General features: G+C 41.1%; 1 protein-coding gene across 1 annotated transcript in view; it reads left to right on the top strand.

The window, feature by feature from the left end:
- Positions 1-205: 205 nt before the first annotated feature.
- The window catches only part of ABCC8 (ATP binding cassette subfamily C member 8), an 83564-nt gene continuing 64314 nt past the window's right edge, over positions 206-19455 (top strand). The window contains exons 1-6 of the mRNA XM_075711762.1: positions 206-401; positions 1745-1886; positions 4552-4673; positions 9857-10023; positions 12266-12508; positions 13363-13551. Of these exons, the coding sequence (XP_075567877.1) occupies positions 206-401; positions 1745-1886; positions 4552-4673; positions 9857-10023; positions 12266-12508; positions 13363-13551 (1059 nt within the window). The remainder of the gene's footprint in view (positions 402-1744; positions 1887-4551; positions 4674-9856; positions 10024-12265; positions 12509-13362; positions 13552-19455) is intronic.

Below are 19455 nucleotides of genomic sequence, written 5' to 3'. Positions count from 1 at the left end.
ACGGACCCCGCCGCCCCGGACTCCATCCCCGCCGCGCTCCCCCCCCGCCAGGCCCCCTCCGGCGCTGAGGCCGGGGGGTGGCGGCGGGGCCCCTCCGCCTGCCGGGGCGGGGCGAGGGCGGGGCCGGGCCGGGGCCGCGGCCGCCGCCGGCGTCGCCAGGTGCGGGCAGAGCCGCGGCCGCGCAGCCGGCGCCGGCCCCGCCTGGATGTGCGCGGAGGCGGAGGCGGCGCCGGGCTGCGCGCAGGGTCCCGCCATGGCCCTGGCTTTCTGCGGCGACGAGGGCAACTCCACCGCCTACAACGTGGACCACGGCGTGCTCAACAACGGCTGCTTCGTGGACGCCCTCAACGTGGTGCCGCACGTCTTCCTGCTCTTCATCACCTTCCCCATCCTCTTCATCGGTGAGCGCCCGCGGGGCTCGCTTGCCCTGCCCGCCTGCGCTTTGCCTTGCCCTGTGCCGCCCTGCGAGCCGCCCGCGCCCCGTCTTGCCGTGCCGGGCCGGGCCGTGTCCGCGTCCTCCCCGCCCCCGCCTGCTTTGTCGTGCCCGTGGGTTTCCCTTCCCCGCTGCGTGGCGTGTGCCGCGCTCCCGCCTTGCCTTGTCCTGCCTTGCCTTGCCCTGCCCTGCCCTGCCCTGCCCTGCCTTGCCCTGCCCTGCCCTGCCTTGCTGCGGACCTTCCCCGCCGCTCGCCCGGCCTCGCCTCGCCCTCTGCGCCCCGCTCCCGCCGCGCCTCCGGGGCGCGGGGCGAGCCCCGGGGGTGCCGCGGCGGCCGCCCCTCCCCGGGCGGCTCTGCCCGGCTCTCTCGGTCGGGGGCTTCCCCAGGTGGGGGGGGAGCCCCTCTTTGCGCAGGGGCCGGATGGGTGCTGGAGGAGGCTGCGGGATTTGCCTGCGCGGGAGGCAAAAATAAATGTGCTATTAAAACCCAGAAAACCTGGCAAGTAAGTCTCACGTTATCAAATAACCTTCCCTGCCATTGCTGAAGAGTTGCAGCAGCCGAGCAGCGCTCCTCGTTACTAGGAGGGCTGCCTGGCTGCTCTAACTCCTGCCATATCTGCAGTGGATGCTATTTGATAACCTAAAACTGGGGTTACCATTAGGTGGCCCGGTGGTTTAATACATGCGGCTGTTACTACTTTGAGTACCGTTCTGCTCAGCCTGGTCTGCCCTCTAGATGGGTGATTTAACACTCGCTTCTGTTGAGCGTAAAAGGTCCGGTGCCGAAATAATAGCACAAGTGTTAAAACGGGGTCAGCTGAAGAACTGCTTAGGGCAACCTGTGTTTATCTGGCTTTTCTCGGTATTGCTAGTTTTTATCTAGGTCAAGAGAATGAGTTACTTAAAAAGAAAAAAATTGTGAGGTAAGATGTAAATTCTTTAATTAAATGCGTTGAAGTGAAGAAAAAATAACGTGTGTATTGAAGTGTTCGTGCGTATTTGTCAAAACGTTCATTTGTTGTTCATTTAAACTGTTAATATATTTGCAAAATGTTTAATGCGTATAATTACTCGATAGTAAGTTGCTAAAGTATAGGAATGTAAGGCTGTGTCCTGTCTGTGTTGTTTAGTTTGCTCCGTATGAAGGGAAGCAATGAGAACACAGTTCTGAAAATATTCAAATATGTGTATGTTTAACAACACAGTTGTGTCAACTTTAGTTTGTTGCATACATGCTTTTCTGTATACAGGAACTTTGTGTGTCACTCTTGTTGTTAAGAAAGCTCTTCATAATTTCCTTTCCCTGTTTAGGATGGGGAAGCCAGAGTTCTAAAGTACATATACATCATAGCACATGGCTTCATTTTCCTGGGCACAATTTACGCTGGATACTGACTTTCATCCTCTTGTTTGTGCTGGTGTGTGAAATTGCAGAGGGCATAGTGTCTGATGGGTAAGTGTGTGTCTACCTTCTCCTGACAGCATGAAGTATTTTAAAGGTTTCAGGGTAGGTATTTTCTCCCTGTCTAAATTCTCATCTCGACCATATTCCTTGTGGTTATAAACATGTAACCTGTATTCTTGGTGATTAACCTACCGACCTTGTATCAGAAATTCCACAGACCTTGCCAAGTTATGTACACATGCACAACTGACCTTAATCATTTTTAGTTCAGCTTAATGACACTGTCTTTCCAAAGAGTAATCATAGATAAATCCTAACAATTCAAGCAGATGGTGACATTTTCATGATATGTTTTATGTCCAAAGACCCAGTCCCACAGTCCTTACTCAGACAGAGCTCCCATGTGCACGGTAGGTCATACCATTCCCTCGCAAACTGAGTTCTGTTCATCTTAATAAGAGGAGTAGATCTACTGGGCCTTATCTCATGCCCCATGGAGTTTCTTCTGATGTCTGTACATCTGATCTGTGGCCTCGAGCAGAGCAGCTCACATTATATGAGCATGATCCATCATCTGTTATTCAACTTAGGATGTCTTTAAACAGTAATCTGTGGGGAAAAATTATTCCAAGTGAAGCAAGTGATAGAGTGATTTATCATGAAAAAAGCTAATGTTGTATAACAATGGCTATGATCATCTTCCTCTGAAGAAAGGTCTGATATGCATAGCTATTTTCAACCCAAGGATTATAAAGTTAAAGCTGGTCGTTAAATAGAACAAAACCTCTGTGTTTAGCCATCTATGTAACAACTGTCTGCCAGCCAGTGTGAAAGGCACTGCAGTATTCTGCTGTAGAAAGTGATATAATCATTATTATTATAACTTCTTTTAAACATATATAAATAGGGGGATGTTTCTCAGTGCCAATTTTTTTAAAAAGGAATTTTTCTCATGCCTATTTAGAGTTATCAGGGTGTGGGATGCTCAGAGCAAAATCTCCTGCTTTGAGTTTTTTGTTTTATTTTGCTCTTTAGCAATCCCTCTCATGATGTTTATTTGCTATTTAACTTGACTCAGAATGCTGCTGTTAAGTAATAAGTGTCACCTGATGAGAATCAAAGCTCCTAGCTATACTGGGGGAGTGCCAACCCACAGTCGTGCCTCCCAAGCACTCAGGCTAGCGAGTGCTCCAGTGAATAAAAGTGGTTTTGAGACTCACCCACTTTCCAAGACCAAAATGGACCATGTTGGTAAGTCCTTTTGACAGCAGTTGGGTGCCAAAGGCTTTAGCACCTCAGCAATAGACGCAGTCTATTGGAGATATTGTTACATAGGGGAATTCCAGCAACTTCTGTCTGTGAAATAAATACAAAAAACCCTTCCCACTCCTGCAGTGTTACCTACTGAAGCTTGGGCTGTCTGAAGAAATCTGTTCCTGTTGCTTGTTTTTCCTTGCTGCGAATTCAGCCCTGATGTACAAAAACCCCTGGCATTACTAGGAATTCAGAGACTGGAGAATCTTTTCTCATTTTGCTGTATACACATACAACTCATTGTCAACAAGAGGAGTTAAGTGGTTATGCCACAGCTTGTCAGCATGGCTCCAGCCAGCTCTGCAGAGTTCACCACAATGTCCATGTGGGGAGGGCTTTCCTTTCCTAGGACAGGTGCAGGAAGTGGTCCTCCTGAGCTCCTACAGATGGTAGACATTCGGGATGTTCTGCTCTCAGACGTGTGACATCCTGCGATGATCTCCAGCTCCCTGACAGAGCAGCCCTTTTTGTCTCTCCAAAGGTAGCTCTTGCTGCAGTAAGAACAAATCCAGGGATGCTAATTTGTTTTCCATGAGGTTCAGAAGACAAAGTGTAAATTTCCCTGAGTGTTTGTGTCCTGAAGACTTCCTCTTGGTGCTCTTCTCCTGGATGTGGTTAGGAGACAGAGGAAATCGTACCTCTTGACAGCACAGGACACTCCCTTACTTTTGTGAAAGAAAGGAAAGGGGAGGAGGAGAAGATGGCAAGTAGGAGGAAAGGGGTGGGGGGAAAACATGATTCTACCCACCTCTGCACAAACCAACAATGGTGCCCAGCAGTTCCCATATTCCCAAATTTCCAAAGGGCTGTAGTTGGCAGGACCCCCTCTGCTGCTAGCTGAAGCAAAGCGTCAGGAGAGTTTTGCTTTATAGGACAAAACTTAAGGGTATATGATTCTGTTGTAGGTTTTGTTTGTTGGCTTGCAGTCACTGAAAACAGAACTCGCTGTAAGTAATTCCCATGCTGTGCTGCTGTTCCTTCTCCCAAACTGGAAAAAGAAAATGAAACATTTCCACAAAAAGTTTCTGTAGAAAATCTTAAACTGTGCTCTCAGTTGGTCTTATCTACATATTTTGATGGACAGCTCCCAGACTAGTTTAGCTTAAATTAAATTTTCTCATTTTGGAGCTGAGCTGCTTATCCTAATTTACACAATATTCCAATTGATTTCAGCAGGAAATAGGAGTACATGCATTTCATTTTCAGCACAGGGGAAGAATTGGAAATCCAACTATGTCATTTAGGAGCATAAATCAAATTGAAAATCGGAGAGCTTTACATCCATAACGTAATCCTACATCAGGGCTGGGTACAGGATATGATTCATAAATTAAAAGGGAAGCATTTAAATAGCTAAGAGGGTTTGATTTTAATAGATGTTAATTCTTTTCTTTTTAAGGGTTTCAGAATCGCGCCATTTACACCTGTACATGCCGGCTGGGATGGCATTCTTGGCGGCCATCACATCAGTTGTCTATTACCATAATATTGAAACATCCAATTTCCCGAAGTTGTTAATTGGTACGTCTCACAACTTACAAGACTTGGAAATGTGATTGTGGTGCTGTGTGTCTGTTCATTCCGTGACAGGTCATTCCAGTTTCAGTGCTAGCTTGTATGGATGAAGCTACACCTTTATTCTGATCTGCTGGTTGCCATTGCCAGGCTCAGTTCTGAGTTTTCCTGAAACAGTTCATTGGTTTTAATTTTTTTAACTTCTAATAGTATTTTGTGTGGTGTTCTTGGGGATCCAATTGGTCAAAGGCTTCTCTAGGAAAAACTGGATTTGTGGGAAAAGGAGCACATCAAACTCTTAACTGTAAAAGCTGTCCAAATCCCCCTGCTTGTCAGCACGTTGCATAGAAGCATGATAGAAGATTGAAGCCATAGAATCGTTTAGGTTGGAAAAGACCTTTAAGATCATCCAGTCCAACCATTAACCTAACATTACCAACTCCACCACTAAACCAATTAAGGGTAGAGTAGCAACCCCATGCCTCCTTGCTTGGTGGCTGGATCATTTATAATGGAAGTAAAAACTAGGAATCATTAAGGTTGGAAAGGACCTCTAAGGTCATTGGTCCAACCATCAACCCAACACCACCATGCCCACTAAACCATGTCCCCAAGTACCACGTCTACACATTTTTTGAACACTTCCAGGGATGGTGACTCCACCACCTCTCTGGGCAGCCTGTTCTAATGCTTGACCACCCTTTCCGTGAAGAAATTTTTCCTAATATCCAATCTAAATCTTGCCTGGCGCAGCTTGAGCCCATTTCCTCTCTTTTCCTATCGTTATCTACTTGGGAGAAGAGACGAGCACCCACCTCCCTACAGCCTCCTTTCAGGTAGTTGTAGAGAGCGATAAGGTCTCCCCTCAGCCTCCTCTAGGCCATACAATCCCAGTTCCCTCAGCCGCTCCTCATAAGGCCTGTGCTCCAGACCCTTCACCAGCTTTGTTGCCCTTCTCTGGACACGCTCCAGCACCTCAATGTCTGTCTTGTATTGAGAGGCCCAAAACTGGACACAGTATTCCATCTTTGTGTGTGTGTGATGTCTATTGAAATATGCAGGGAGTCAAGGGAAATGAATGACATCACTGACTTTCAGTATGACCCTGGATATATTATTTTGCCTACTTGTTCTTGCTTCCTGTTCCTAAAACTCCCTTTGTAAACTGCTTTAAGGCCTTTTGAATGGAAATTGCTATATATAAAAAATACCTAGTATACTATGTATTTTCTGCAAGATTGTAGATAAACTGTAGCTAGCTATAGAAATCCATTACTGCTGACAGTCATGCAGTTAGTGACGTGTTCTCTACTGTTTAAGTAGGTTGCAGACTGTGGATATCTACATGTTTAGTTGTCCTGCTGGCTGTTCTTTCTTTGGTGGTCCTGGCTCATGAAATTTGTTTTGAGCTGGTTTTCTGTATTAATAGATCCTGCTAAGGTTTGTCTTGTGTCATTGTAGCTCTGTGTATCAAAGTTCTGTTCTAGTTTTTGTTAGGTGGTAAAAAGTCAGTAATAACTGGATTTGAGAAAGCTTTTAAATAGTAAAGATTATTTTGAACTGCATGTTGTGGTAAGCAAGCATCCTGTTCTGCAGAAGCAGCCTGTAACTCCTGTTAAATTAAAAAAAAAAAAAAAAAAAGGTAATTCCTCATGAAAAACTTCAGATTTCTATCCAGGCTTGGTAACCTTTATGTCTTCTCATTTAGGACTGCTTTTCTTCTTGTACCCTTCTTTTAAGGAGGATCTTTTTTGTCTTTTGTAACCAGGTGGGGTAGTTAAATTAGACCTACGCTCAGCTATCAACCCACTAGAGTGCAGTGTGGCCATGAAGCAGCTTTGTTTTAGAGCCTAATACAAATGAGGTAAATGGGAACCATGACGAAAAGCTGAAGTTGGTGATAAACTTCTTGCTGAGTGTAAGAGAAAGGAAACCGAAAGAGGGTTCTTAATAAAATGTTGTAGAGGAGATCTAATATTACACACACAGAGAGTAAAGTAAATGACCTGATGTGGTGTCTTCTGCGGCTCCTGAACATTGGTGAAGTTCCACCTAACTGCAGGGTATCATCTCTCTCAGCTGCAGGATCAATGCCTACACTTGCAAAGAGCTGGTAGGCGTGTAAAGCAAAGGCTAACAGAGCCTTACCCAAAAGTTACTAAATACAGTGGGGAAACTCTCACTGATGCAGTGCAGAAGACTCTTAAAGGTCTGTTCATTAATTCTGAACAGGATAAAATTTTCCAGTCTTGTGAAACTCTGAGATGTTTTCTTCTTTAAAATCTTTTACACTCTGTATCTTAAACCAAGTCAGTTTGTAGTTCTTCAAGAGGCAGATACCATGACAGACCTGGGGATTAGCACACTCCCTTGGGGTATGCAAGACAAGGACTGAACATTCCTGTGCTGATCCTCCCTTTCAGCCTTATGCCCATAGCTTTCATACTGAACTGGAAAATCTGCTAGCTTTCTTGACCATCAAAATAGGTAGTTGAATGGTAGCATCTGATTGCACTGTTGTTTAAGTTACTGTTTATTTGTTTTATAGATAAATAAACTTCAGAAATTAAACAGTAGGAGAAAATTATCAAATAACAATAGGACTTTGAGTTTTTAATATGAAAGGGATAGTAGTATGGGAACACATCAATTTTTTTATTTAAGAAAATTGTCTTTTTTTTTTTTAACCAGTTGTAATTATAGGACTGCCTTACCATTCTTGACAATAATCTAGTTTTCTACTTTAAATTTCTTGTACTTGACATGGAACTTAATTCCCTTGGAATTAGTTTATTGTTGAAAATTGAACTTCCTGTTACTGTATAAATATAATGCTTATTGCTTAGTACACAAAATTTCTCTCCAAACAGACACAGGTTAATTAATAAATCTCATCCAGTTAAGTGCATGGTTTTTCAGATCTTTGGCTTAATCAAATAAAGGTGTAGCACAGTTTTGAGTTCCACATTGCTTAATTTTCAGTGGTCTGGCCCCAGGTGAGAATCTACACCCTGGTGTTGTAGGTTGAGGTAGCTTACACAGCCCAAGAAAAATCAAAGTCCTTTAGGCTGCAGCCATCTAGAATAGATCTAAAGCCATCAAATAAATGAAAGCATGCCTCCATGGTCTGATTGCTAGGCAGTTCAGGCCAGTGGAAGTTCTTGGTGATAATTTCTAGAAACTCTCAGCCAATATGCATTCACCAGCCAGATGATAAAAACACAGTCTAAAAGAAAGAACCATAACTGTATTTTCCAAGGAGCCTTATCTTGAGGGGCCTGTGAACAATCCACCAGATTAGATTATATACTGTTGTATTCAAAAGTGAGAAGCTAAATAAGTTAAATGCTTCTAGGAGGTATGACAGTGGGAGGTCAGTTATCACCTAAGAATGTTGCGTTTGGCGCTTTCTAATACTTCTTAGATAAAAGATAAATGGATGTTCTAAGAAAATAATAATTAAAAAAAAAAAAAAGGTCATATAGACCCTTATTTAATCCTGAAAAGAGAATGGCTCTGCTAGTGCTTATTTCCTCTTCCAAGAGCTCTGCGTAGATACCAGTTGGGTTGGTTGTTTTTTCAGGTGTCCTCTGCTGGTGCAGGTTGTCAGTGTGCTATGTTTGTGTAAGTCCTCTTTAAGAAGGATGCATTCTCAGTCCATTGTAAGAAGAATGAGACAAAACACAAGGATTAACAGATAAGGGTGGTCAGGAATAGAACAATGTGGAATGTATTCTTGGATTAAGTGAGATTTTAGTCAGGCATATCACAAACAGGAAGGAATAGTGCCTCAGAGGTAGGAAACAGTCTGAAGGAAGATGAGGAGATTAGATTCGATGCAGTGTAAATTGGGAAGATGGTAGGTAGCCTCACATAAGAAAGCTATAGTTTTACAAGAGAGATTCTGTAAGTGTGTCTCCTAAATCCTCTCTGCAACTGCATCAGCCACTGAAATACAGTGCTGAAATACCTGACCTTGTAGGGCTTTCTTCTTACAAACTGGCCTATTCATTTTAGAGGAAGATAGACTCTCTCGGCAAATGTCCTAATGCCCAGTACTCCTGCACTGTTCCATTTACTGCCCTCATCTAAAGGTGAGTTTTGAAATTGATTGCCATAGAAGCAGGATTGGCAGCCCCAAATCCCATACGGACTCTCCGTGTTGAGTTTAGTTTTGCTTGGAAAGGGTAGCCCCACAGTACATCTCCACAGGGCTTTCTAGGGTGCCTCAAGGTAGCTGGAACGCCACAAATTCTTTGAAATTTGTGCAAGTTCCTGGTGATTATCCATATTTGTAAGTTAGACTTGCGGGTGCTAATGTCTTGGTTGAAGACTCTCTGGTGTTGGCAGCCAGACACTCGGAAAGCATGTCCATGTTTTCCTTGGCAGTTAGAGCACATTCCAGCTGTTTTACCATGGGAGATATAGCAGCAATGAAAGATTCATGTAAAAGAACATGACCCCAGAAGGTATTCTCTTAAGAATGGGGAACAGGAGCTGGTTTATGGTGTGGTGAATGGTATGGAGTGTCTTTTCAAATCACCAGAGTTTACTGCAGGGCGTATTTATCCATAATTGACAGTAGCACTTTTAGACAAGAAGTTCAATAGAACTCTAAAAAGTTAAAGTTGTGCTCTACAAATGCCAGAACATCCTTCCTTGATGTGCCTGTGTATCTGCATTATAAATTACATCTATGGAATTTGCATTGAACAATAGAGCAGCAGCAGTTTGGAGAAAATATTTTAATATCTATTCCTGCATACATCCCAGAGATCCGCGGGGAGAATGAGATCAATTTTCCTTCAAGCCAAATTCATAGCAGTCTTGTAGCATTAACCAAATTCGAAGAGCATCATTCACAGCCACCTTCGCTTGTGGGGCACTCCCTCCCTTCAACTCATCATGTGGACGCATGTTTACAAGAGATGGAAATTTCCTTCGGCAGGCTTCACTTTGTGAAACTTTCCAAATATCACTAAATCTAATAGGAAAGGAATTTGGAACTAACAATATCTTAACATTTTCATGTTTGTGGAATTGAATTAGGCTTCTGTTTTGACAGGAGAAAGGCCATTCTCTGGTTTTATATATTCTTGTTGCATTCTTTCTGAATGAATATTTAATACTGCTATTGTGTATTTTTGCAACTGTGGAGCTGATTAACTTTTTTTCCCCCCCCCCTACAGCATTGCTGTTCTACTGGACTTTAGCTTTCATAACTAAAACCATCAAATTTGTAAAGTTCTGTGATAATGGGGTTGGATTTTCTCAGCTTCGATTTTGCCTCACAGGACTCCTGGTTGTTCTATATGGAATGCTACTAGCTGTAGAAATAAATGTCATCAGGGTGAGGGTAAGTTGGTATCATAGAAGTCTCCCTCTGTGTTTTGGTGTTGTGTTGTTTTTTGTTTTTTTTTTCTTTTTTCTTTATTCCTCTTCCTGGGTACTTACTGTGAAATGCATTTCTAAAGGAGAGAGAAAAATCCACATAGAAATAGAAATATATTTAAGAATCAAAGGTTAACCCAACTTCATTAGGCCAGATGAATCAATAATTTAAAGAAAAAAAAAAACCTCCATTGTAGTTAAATTAAGATGAATTTCATCTGTTCAAGTTGTTTTAAAAATGTCTATTATGATTCACAGTTTCAGTCATCAGAAACAAGTATTTCTGATGCAAGGAGAGACTGGGTGAAAGGAATTTTCTACTCTGTCAGAGAATATCTTAGACACACAAATAACATCTCTCATTTTCCAGGAGACAATCACAATAAGTGATTTATTGGGGCAACTGGGGTTGCTATCTAGCCTCCCAGCTATATGTATATATTTTTATTTCCCTTTCTATGGTGTCTGCAGTCATAATCCAAACTGGGAGATAGCTTTGGAGACTGCTGGCTAGATAAATGCCAAAGTTCTTCCCTTCACCTGTCCCTCACTTAACTGTGTGCACAGATTAAGCTTAGTCTCAGGAGGGAAAGAAACTTTTCCATGTACATTTTCTTGCTGCTTCCCTTGCATTAGTATGTGAACTCTTTCTAGTAACACATTCGGCAATGTGAATTGCATCTATCAGATATTTGCTCTTTTGTGATTTTCTTGGGGCATTTTGTGGGTCTGTATGTTTATTTGATAACTTGGGACAAAAATCTGTCTAGAAGCAGACTTTGCAGTAACCCTTTTGAAAGAAAGAGTAATAAAAACCTCAATGCTGAATGTTCAGTATTTATGTCATAAATGAAAAACAGTGGATTGGCTTGTGGGAAAAGTGAAATTCAAATGTGATATTGGAGAGACTAGCTCATAAACCTCCTCGTAATAGAACTGCATAATTAAATAAGATTTAATCACTGTGGAATTATAGGCCACAAGGAAGAATAAAAAATGGTCACTGACTATTATAATCTTTTTTTATGTTCTGTTTGGATTTAATTATTAAAGGATGTCATTGATGCATAAAATGAATTAGCCAGCAGTATGGATTTTTTTGCTGCGTATTATGTCTATGGCAGAGTTTGGAGAGCCAGGCTTGTTGCTGTAGCTGCTGAAAGAAGGGATTGGGATGCATGGAGAGCTGGCCGCTGCTGAGGGGGAGGAGGGGCAAGGAAAGTAGAAATAAGGGGTGAGACCGCTATGCAGCAGAAACAGCAGAAATTGGCCTCACCTTTTTTCTCCTGCCTTCCCCCATCTTCGTCCAGAAGACAGAAGATTAACTGGTTTGACTTTCAATCCCAACTGTCCTTTCTTCTTTCCTTCCAATGTTCCCATTGTTCCTCTAGATGGCCTTTCCCAACCCCATCACCGTTTTTTCTAGGATCTGTGAATTAGTTCTCCAACTGTGATTGGAGAAAAGATAGCAGTGAAGCATATCCAGAAGTCCTACTAAGATTAATAGGATTTAGGTACAGTCATGAGTAGAGATTGAATGAAATACGTGATTGAGTACTCATTTCAGAAAGGAAGGGTGTATTTTTAAGAGGCTTGGCTTTTCATTCCCAAAAATGAGTGATGTCTGAAAAAGTTTTATCTTGACAACAGTAAATGGTCAGCAGTCTAACCTTGCTCTTTCCACATTTAGACCAATGAAAACATTTGTTAGTGCCATATGTACTCTCTAGTTCAGTGGTTTTACAGACCCACTCAGGACAGCAGAGGTAGCTCCGTGTTCTGAGCTAATTAAATGTGAGGCAGTATGGTATGGAAGATGAATCACTGTGATAGCCTCAGGGCTGTGCCTAAGCTAGTATGGCCCATGTTGGGTTGTGTGGAACTCAGAGAGAGAGGCTGGGGCTGTACGATTTGAAATGTGAGGGGTTTTTTCTACAAATATGTAAATTTTTACCCCATAAACAAAGCAATAGTGAATGCTTAGGCTGTTTTATTTCTAGACTGGATTCCTCTGATTTTCCCCAGTACTGAGGAAACTTAATTGCTGCATTCGTTGAATTTGAATGTGTAAATTCCTTGAGTACTTTTGAGAAACCAAGACTGATTCATTGATTATATGCTATGTCCTTTATCTCTGAACTTTTCTTTGCAGACTTTTGTTTTCTATGTGTTTAGTGTAATTCTTCTGGTATTTTTCTGAATTTCAGAGGTATGTTTTCTTCAAAACTCCTAAAGAAGTTAAACCTCCTGAGGATCTCCAGGACCTTGGCGTTCGATTCCTACAGCCGTTTGTGAATCTATTATCCAAAGGAACATACTGGTGGATGAATACATTTATCAAGACTGCCCATAAAAAACCAATAGATTTGAAAACTATAGGCAAGCTTCCCATTGCTATGAGAGCTCTGACCAATTACATTCGCCTTAATGAAGCCTTTGAAGCCCAGAAGGTATGCAAAGCATGGAATTATGTCCATCTGCTTACTCAGTGCTTACGTTTTTCCGTACTTTTTATGCTGTGAACATGATACAAAATTATATAAACAGACATGATACAAATGAAGTATCCATTAGCGTAGCTTTATCACATACTCAGTTGTACCTCATACAAATAATGAAATTTCTTTACCTAAACATGCATGTCAAATACATGACTGGTTAAATGTATGTAAAATCCATATGGCCTTTATTTTGATGTGGAAAGTAATTATGGATTGTATTCACTGAACCCTGTTATCATTCTTCCTAATAAGACCCTGGAATCATTATTAGTCAATATTAAGGAGGCCTCGGAGGACTATTTTTTCCATGTTACTTCAGTTACAGTTTGTCTGTAGGAGATTTCAGGGCTGGAACTACCTCAGCTCAAATTCTGCTTGACTCCCTGGTGGCAGCTGAGTGTATTCAGGATTTTAAGAAAAGTCTTTTGCATTCTGTCTAAAAAGAGTGTAGGTTTCCAGTCTCTATGCTCACAGGAACACAAAACCTGTCAGTTCCCTCCCTCTTTTTTTTCTTTCTCCTCCAGCAAGCCACAAACACCACACTTATTTGATCCCTGTTAAGGGTAGGAAAAACATAATGGTTCTTTGTGACATGGAGGAGAGTACAAATTAATGCTTTGTTCTGACTCTATAAAAACAAATGAAATAATAATTGTAGTTCCTGTGCTTTCCTAGCTCAAAGATTGCAACTGGTTGTCAATGAATTAAAGAAGGGATAAAAATATCAATAATTTATCAGGCCTGAGGTTAATACATACCATAATTCTTGCTAATTTTTTTTTTTTTTTTTAAATTCTGAGCAGAACAAAAGGTCGTCATCTCCACAAGGATCCAGATCAATTTGGCGTGCTCTCTGCTGTGCTTTTGGAAGACCCTTGCTTCTCAGTAGCACATTCCGTATCCTGGCTGACTTGCTTGGATTTGCTGGTCCGCTCTGTATCTCTGGGATTGTTCACAATGTTGGAAAAGGAAATAACACCATCCGCCCACAGGTACTGTCAAAATGTCATAAAAATAGAGGAGTCAAAAAAGTAATGCTATGACTATGTATTATTTGGCCTCAGTAAAGAAAGTGACTCTGCAATGTATTTGTGAATGCTAGAAATGACAGTATGTCTGTAATGCCTGTTATCCACATTTATACCTTGATAGGGTGCAAAATATGTTACCCACGCCTCTAGTCAGGCTTGCATTCTGGGGAAAAACCTCATTCAAGATAATGGTGAAGCACATCCAGAATCCCACTAGTATCGTAAGGATTTTAGGTATAGTCTTGAGTAGAGACTGAATCAAGTATGTGACTGAGTGCTTTTCAGAAAGGAAAAAGTATATTTTTAATAGGCTTGGCTTTTCATTTCCAAAAATGAGTGATGTCTAAAGAGGATTAAAGCAGGATTTTGTCATCGCAATAAAATGCCAAATAATTTAGCTGTGACAAAGAATTTCCACTAGTGTCTTTGGGGAGGTTGGTTTTGAAAGATCGACTGAAATGTATTTTTAAAGAATGCTACTTAAATGAATGTTCCCCAAGAAGAAACAGACATACTTCTTGATTAACGGGGAAGAAAAAAAAAAAAAGACAAAAAAAAAAAAGACAGACCAGGAAGAATCTTCTCATTTTAAGGTGAGGTCACTCAGGCTGGATTTTTATGAGAAAGCTCACTTTAATTTTGCAGCTCACTTATTGTTTGAGAGAAGACTTGATTTCCAAAGTCTGTTGACGCTAATGGAAATATACCCATTCACTCAAGTACACTTTGGATTAGGTCCACTGTACATATTGAAATACATCAGATGCATTGCAGAAAGTTTAACAAAGGCCTCAGGCTACAATTAATTGTTTATACATTTTGCAATCCTTATCCTAATATTTGGAAACTTCATATAGCAAGTAGTTTCAATGGAAACCAGTTAAAGCAGGAAATGAAAAAAATAGAGCACTATGTTGCAGCAAAGTACTGTGGCAGCTTTTAGGCTGCTTCTTCATAATTTGTTTGGAACACTGTTTCAGCTGAAATTATACCAAATCACTATTTAGACTATCCTATTTAATTTTCCTATTAAAGTCTCAGCTAGGGCTCCTGTGTGAAAAATGCTCAGGACTGGTCCTGCTAGGGCCTGGATGGAGTCCCATCCAGCCTTGACATCCTCACTGTGTCTGGCTAAGTGGTAGCCTCATCGTTGTTGTCACTTTCACCATTTGGGGATCACCTAACAGCAACATTCACTGATGGTGATGGTTCATAAGTGACACTTAAGGGTGTATTTTACCTTGGCTAAACGGTCTCCAAGAGGCTTTTCCTTCTGTGTTGACCTGGTTTATACACACTGTTTTTCTGTTAAGAGGCTAATTACCTTTACGTTTGAAAATTGCTCTTGCTGGATTAGATGAAGTATCTTTCTAAAATGTATGAAGGCTTTCTATTCAAGCCATCTCTAAACAGACTGGTGTGTTCAGGAAAACTCCCACATGTATGCACATACCTAGCCAACTGGGTCTACTTTAGGAAAAAATACACCAGCTCTACTGCTAGGAATGTTATATCCTTACTTGTAATGAGTCAAAAAAGGAGAACCTTGCCTTATTAATTGTTTGTTCCTGAGAGCTACATAGGTGTGGGAAACAGGTCTTCTAAAACACTGTTGTATGAAGGCAAAGATAAGTTGGGGGGAAGCATTGTGTCTGATGTGCTGCTGAGTTTAAGGGCATTAGAAAGAATTGTCATACAGTGGGACAGAATCGGACAAGCAAAGTAAGCTGTGACTACTGCGGAGAGTGTCTTTTACCCATCCCTAAAAGTGGCATTTCTTCATTTTAAATAGTTTAGGTTGAGGAGATGTTGTAATGAGTCAACTGTATCTTTCAAACAGAAATTCTGTTTGTGAAGCTGAAGGTAAAGAGATAAATCCTGAGATACAATATTTGCTCTATTCTTCAGGCCCTTTATGACAGATATAAACTGCTGTGGAGCTGGAACTCTGATATCACGTGGGTGTCACGGGCAGTATTAACTGCTTTAGTTAGTGCCGCAGTTAGTCAGAGCATGACAGCATCTTAAATTCTGTCACGCTCTTCATGTTTATTTATAACTCCAGTATCAATATTTATGGCCACCCCGGAACGTTCTTATGACATGAATTTCTTTGAGTGTTAATCATTTCACACTGAAGAAGAGACTGACAGAATGATAACCTTTATATTTTGCTGGTAGTATCTTCTACATTGCAATGTTAGGATTAGCAGTTCCAGTATTTGAAATATCTGCTAACATAACACATTCAAATGATACACCAAACCTACAGACTCATTATTTAAAAAGCTCTGGAAGTCATAGGTCCCAGTGTAGCGAAAGGCCCATTTAAGATTGTGTGAGTCTAGGGTCTTTAAGTATTTAAATAGTGGCCTTTTGCTCAGCCTTTTACTGGTTAGAGCCTACTGGTACTTTTAAAAAGTAGTATTATCCTGAAGTCATCAGGAAGGTGGGACACTGAATGTCCCCAAAGCCATTTCTGAAAATAAAACATCTAATTAGTTCCATCAACTTCTCAGACAAGGTTATTTGCCTTATGTGCAAAAGGTTCAGTAGATGTTCAGTTATTTCCTTGTTTCCTGCAGGCTGACAAGTGCACTTAGACAACTATTGTAGTTTAAACACACAGATGCTCAGTGACTTTGTAAACCATAATGGCTTGATAATGCGTCTGAGACTTGGCAAATATCTTGGTGCTTTCACCAAGTCTCTGTGTGTGATGTTTATGTATATATGTTTAAGTCCTCCTTTTCTCTCAAGTACTAATGAGAATATTCATCTCGCTTTTCCTCCTTGTTTATCTACTGTATAATATTTTGATGTGAATCAACCACTGCACTGCAAAATCTTATTGCTAGAAAAGCATTTGTCAGAACATCATTGTGTAAAAAATAGTATTCTTTTGCAGACAGTAAAAAGTGGTACTAGCTGCAGTAATAAGCAGTACTAGCCAGCTGTATATGTAGGACAGCATTGACGTTGTGCTGCCTGTGTTACTGCCTCTGATGTAATACAGCACAGTCTGTAACCATCATGGTTCATGGTTGTGATAATGCTTGGCCTTTCTCTTTGCTGTCATGGTAGTGTCTTTTACAATCACAGTCTCGCAGTGTCACAGACTTGTATGTTGTTCTAGCTTTGCCTTCGTAAGAAGTTTTTTTTTTTAGTTTTTAATGTGTTACAGAGATACCACTTTTTCCTGGATGACCCTATATTCAAACAAAAAGAAATCCCAGTGAAGAACTGCTAAAATAATAGCTGACCTGAGAAAGGGTAACTCAAAGGAAAGATTCTCACTGTTGCAAGTCAACGAGATATGTCTGAGGGGAAAGCAACACAAATGTATATGATTGGTTTTCCGCAAATGTGCTTTTTCTTCCCGCTTCCCCCCCACCCCCCAAGTTTTGCAGTTATATACTGTTTCACGTTCTATTTTGTATTTAAGTGTATATACACTGCACAGGAGACAATAGGTGGCTCTTAAACTTGTACAGTTAAGCACCAGGGGCAGTTCTTCCACCTTACATGTGCCTAATGCTTTATGCTTATGACCATAAATATTAAAGAGTCTGAAAGATAAATTGGATGCATCTAATTGGCCATGGACTTGGCCAGTTTGTGAATTTCTCTTTCCTTTTCCACTGTCAAGGCCTTACAGGTAGCATGGGAGAAGACTCGGTTGTACTTGTAATTTTCCAGACCTGTGGTACATTTTCTAAAGCTTCCAGGCTCAATGTAGAGCCTTGGGTCTTCCTTCATATTCTTCAGAGTTACAGCAAGAATAAATTTACAACCACAGTTACATCTTGCAAGGGTCAAAGGCAAGTTAACTTGATTTGAAAAGCTGAGCTTGTAAGACTGTAAATAATCTGGAAGAGAGACTAATTTTTGCTGTAGCATAGACTTTTTGTAGTGCATAATGCTGCTGTAGCCTATTTGAATTACTATGGAATAAGTAATAATTTAGGGCTTAAAATCCCTTTAAGGTACAAATAACTAAAACTGTAGTTCAATGTCTCTTTATCTGAACATAATTGCTGCCATGTACCATAATTGTTCAGAGCTTTGCACTTTGTACAGATTTAAAGAAACAAGTATGCCCAGCAATTGCTTGCATTCTATTGATTTGACTTTGAAGACTCCATATGCTTGAATACTTTCTCAGAGGCCTTCTCTGAGGGCTAATTCCTTATGTAGTTCAGTGCCCCTACAGACTGCAGAAATGTTTACGTACATCAAATCTGGTTGAAGTCAAGTACCTAGCTGAATTGGAAAAGATTATCGCCTGCCAATTTACCTTTGAGAGCAGGAAATAAATTAGTAAATGAAATAGTTTTTATTCCCTGTTTTCAAAGCATGAAACTCAGCACTGTTGGGTGTAACTGATGGAAATTTTCCATGTTCTTGTAAGTTATTGCACTGTCTACTTCATAAAAGTAGTATATGACTATCAAGATGCCTCCTTATGGAAATAAGGAACTTTTGCATGAACAAAGATTTACAGGAATGGAATCATAATTACTTGTTTTTCTTTGTGTCCAGCCCTGGTCTGATTCTCAGTAGCTTGTAACAAATACCACATAAGTGGGAAAAGGGAGTAAAGCTAAGAAATTCACCTAAGTCCGTCAGTATTGCGTAGTGGACAGAAGTCCTTTGACAGCTGCTTAATTTGGTCAATGTTTGAAGAAGGGTCAACCACAATTCTTTTGGTAGTGGTCAGATATTTATGAAGAATGACTCTCTGGTGTTGATGAATGACCTCCCAGGCACCTCAACAGATGGTTAAACTGTTGTGTGGACAGATCAGACTAGTTTTCTCTCATGAGAAGGAGTATTGCTATGTGAGGTGGAAGGCACTGTGGAAACTTGTACTGAACGTGTTCTTGTAAGTGCACACTCTTCTCATGGAGTAAAAGAGAGCATCCTTTCAAAAACTGTTTTGCTCGTTATCTTGTTTATTTGTTTGCAAAGGTAAGCATACATTTCTTTGCTTTTAAGCCTAATTAATTACCCTACTGATGTCAGGGGGATAGATAGTGTGCCTACTACAGTAGTGGCAGGAGCAATCATGAACCTCAAAAGATAGAGTAAAAAGAGGTGGATAAAAATACCCTAAGGCTTCAGTTCCTCAAGAAGATGAAGTGACCTGTTGGGTCACCACTGCTGAAAGGACTTGCTCTTCCTCCTTTCACGTTCCTTGTCACCCCTGCTCCTGTTCACTCCTTTGCTCTAGCTCTGGCACCAGCTGGACACCTTTGTGGTCTGTTTTGGCCCACTGAACTAAAAGAAAAGAAGCAGATATTTTTTGGGGGGCTGATTTTCTTCTGTCAGTGAGTTGAACTAGCTCCAGAAGAGATCCAAAAAGCTCCCAGACTAGCACGCAGTAAGCAACAAAAGCATGCAGCTTGGAGCAACCTGGGTGCAATTAGGGGTAGGGAGAAGTCCATTCATCTTTCAGCTGGCTCAGCCCTTTAAAACCACAGCTTGAAAAATTTGGTTTAGCCTCTGTATTAACTTGTCGTGTGGGGTTTCTATAAACAGTTAGCTTCAAGGTGCAGATCAGATGTAATAAAACGTACAGACAGTGAGAGTTTGTGAAATACTGTTAAGTGTTACAGCAGCCTTGAAAATGTCAGCAGCAAAGAAACTATGTAGGCAAGAAGAAATGTGCTGAGCAAGGAATACAGCAGAGTGTAAATGACAAGAAGCCCTCTGAGAGGGAATAGAATCATAGAATAGAATCATAGAATCATTTGGGTTGGAAAAGACCTTTAAGATCATCCAGTCCAACCATTAACCCACACTACCAAGTCTACTCTAAGCCAACCAAGGGTAGACTAGACTAAACCATGTCCCGAAGTGCCA

This window comes from Pelecanus crispus, chromosome 6 (assembly GCF_030463565.1).
Source record: "Pelecanus crispus isolate bPelCri1 chromosome 6, bPelCri1.pri, whole genome shotgun sequence".
Lineage (NCBI taxonomy): Eukaryota > Metazoa > Chordata > Aves > Pelecaniformes > Pelecanidae > Pelecanus > Pelecanus crispus.
The sequence above is the reverse complement of the archived record's forward strand: the minus strand, read 5'-3'. Positions and strand labels throughout refer to the sequence as shown.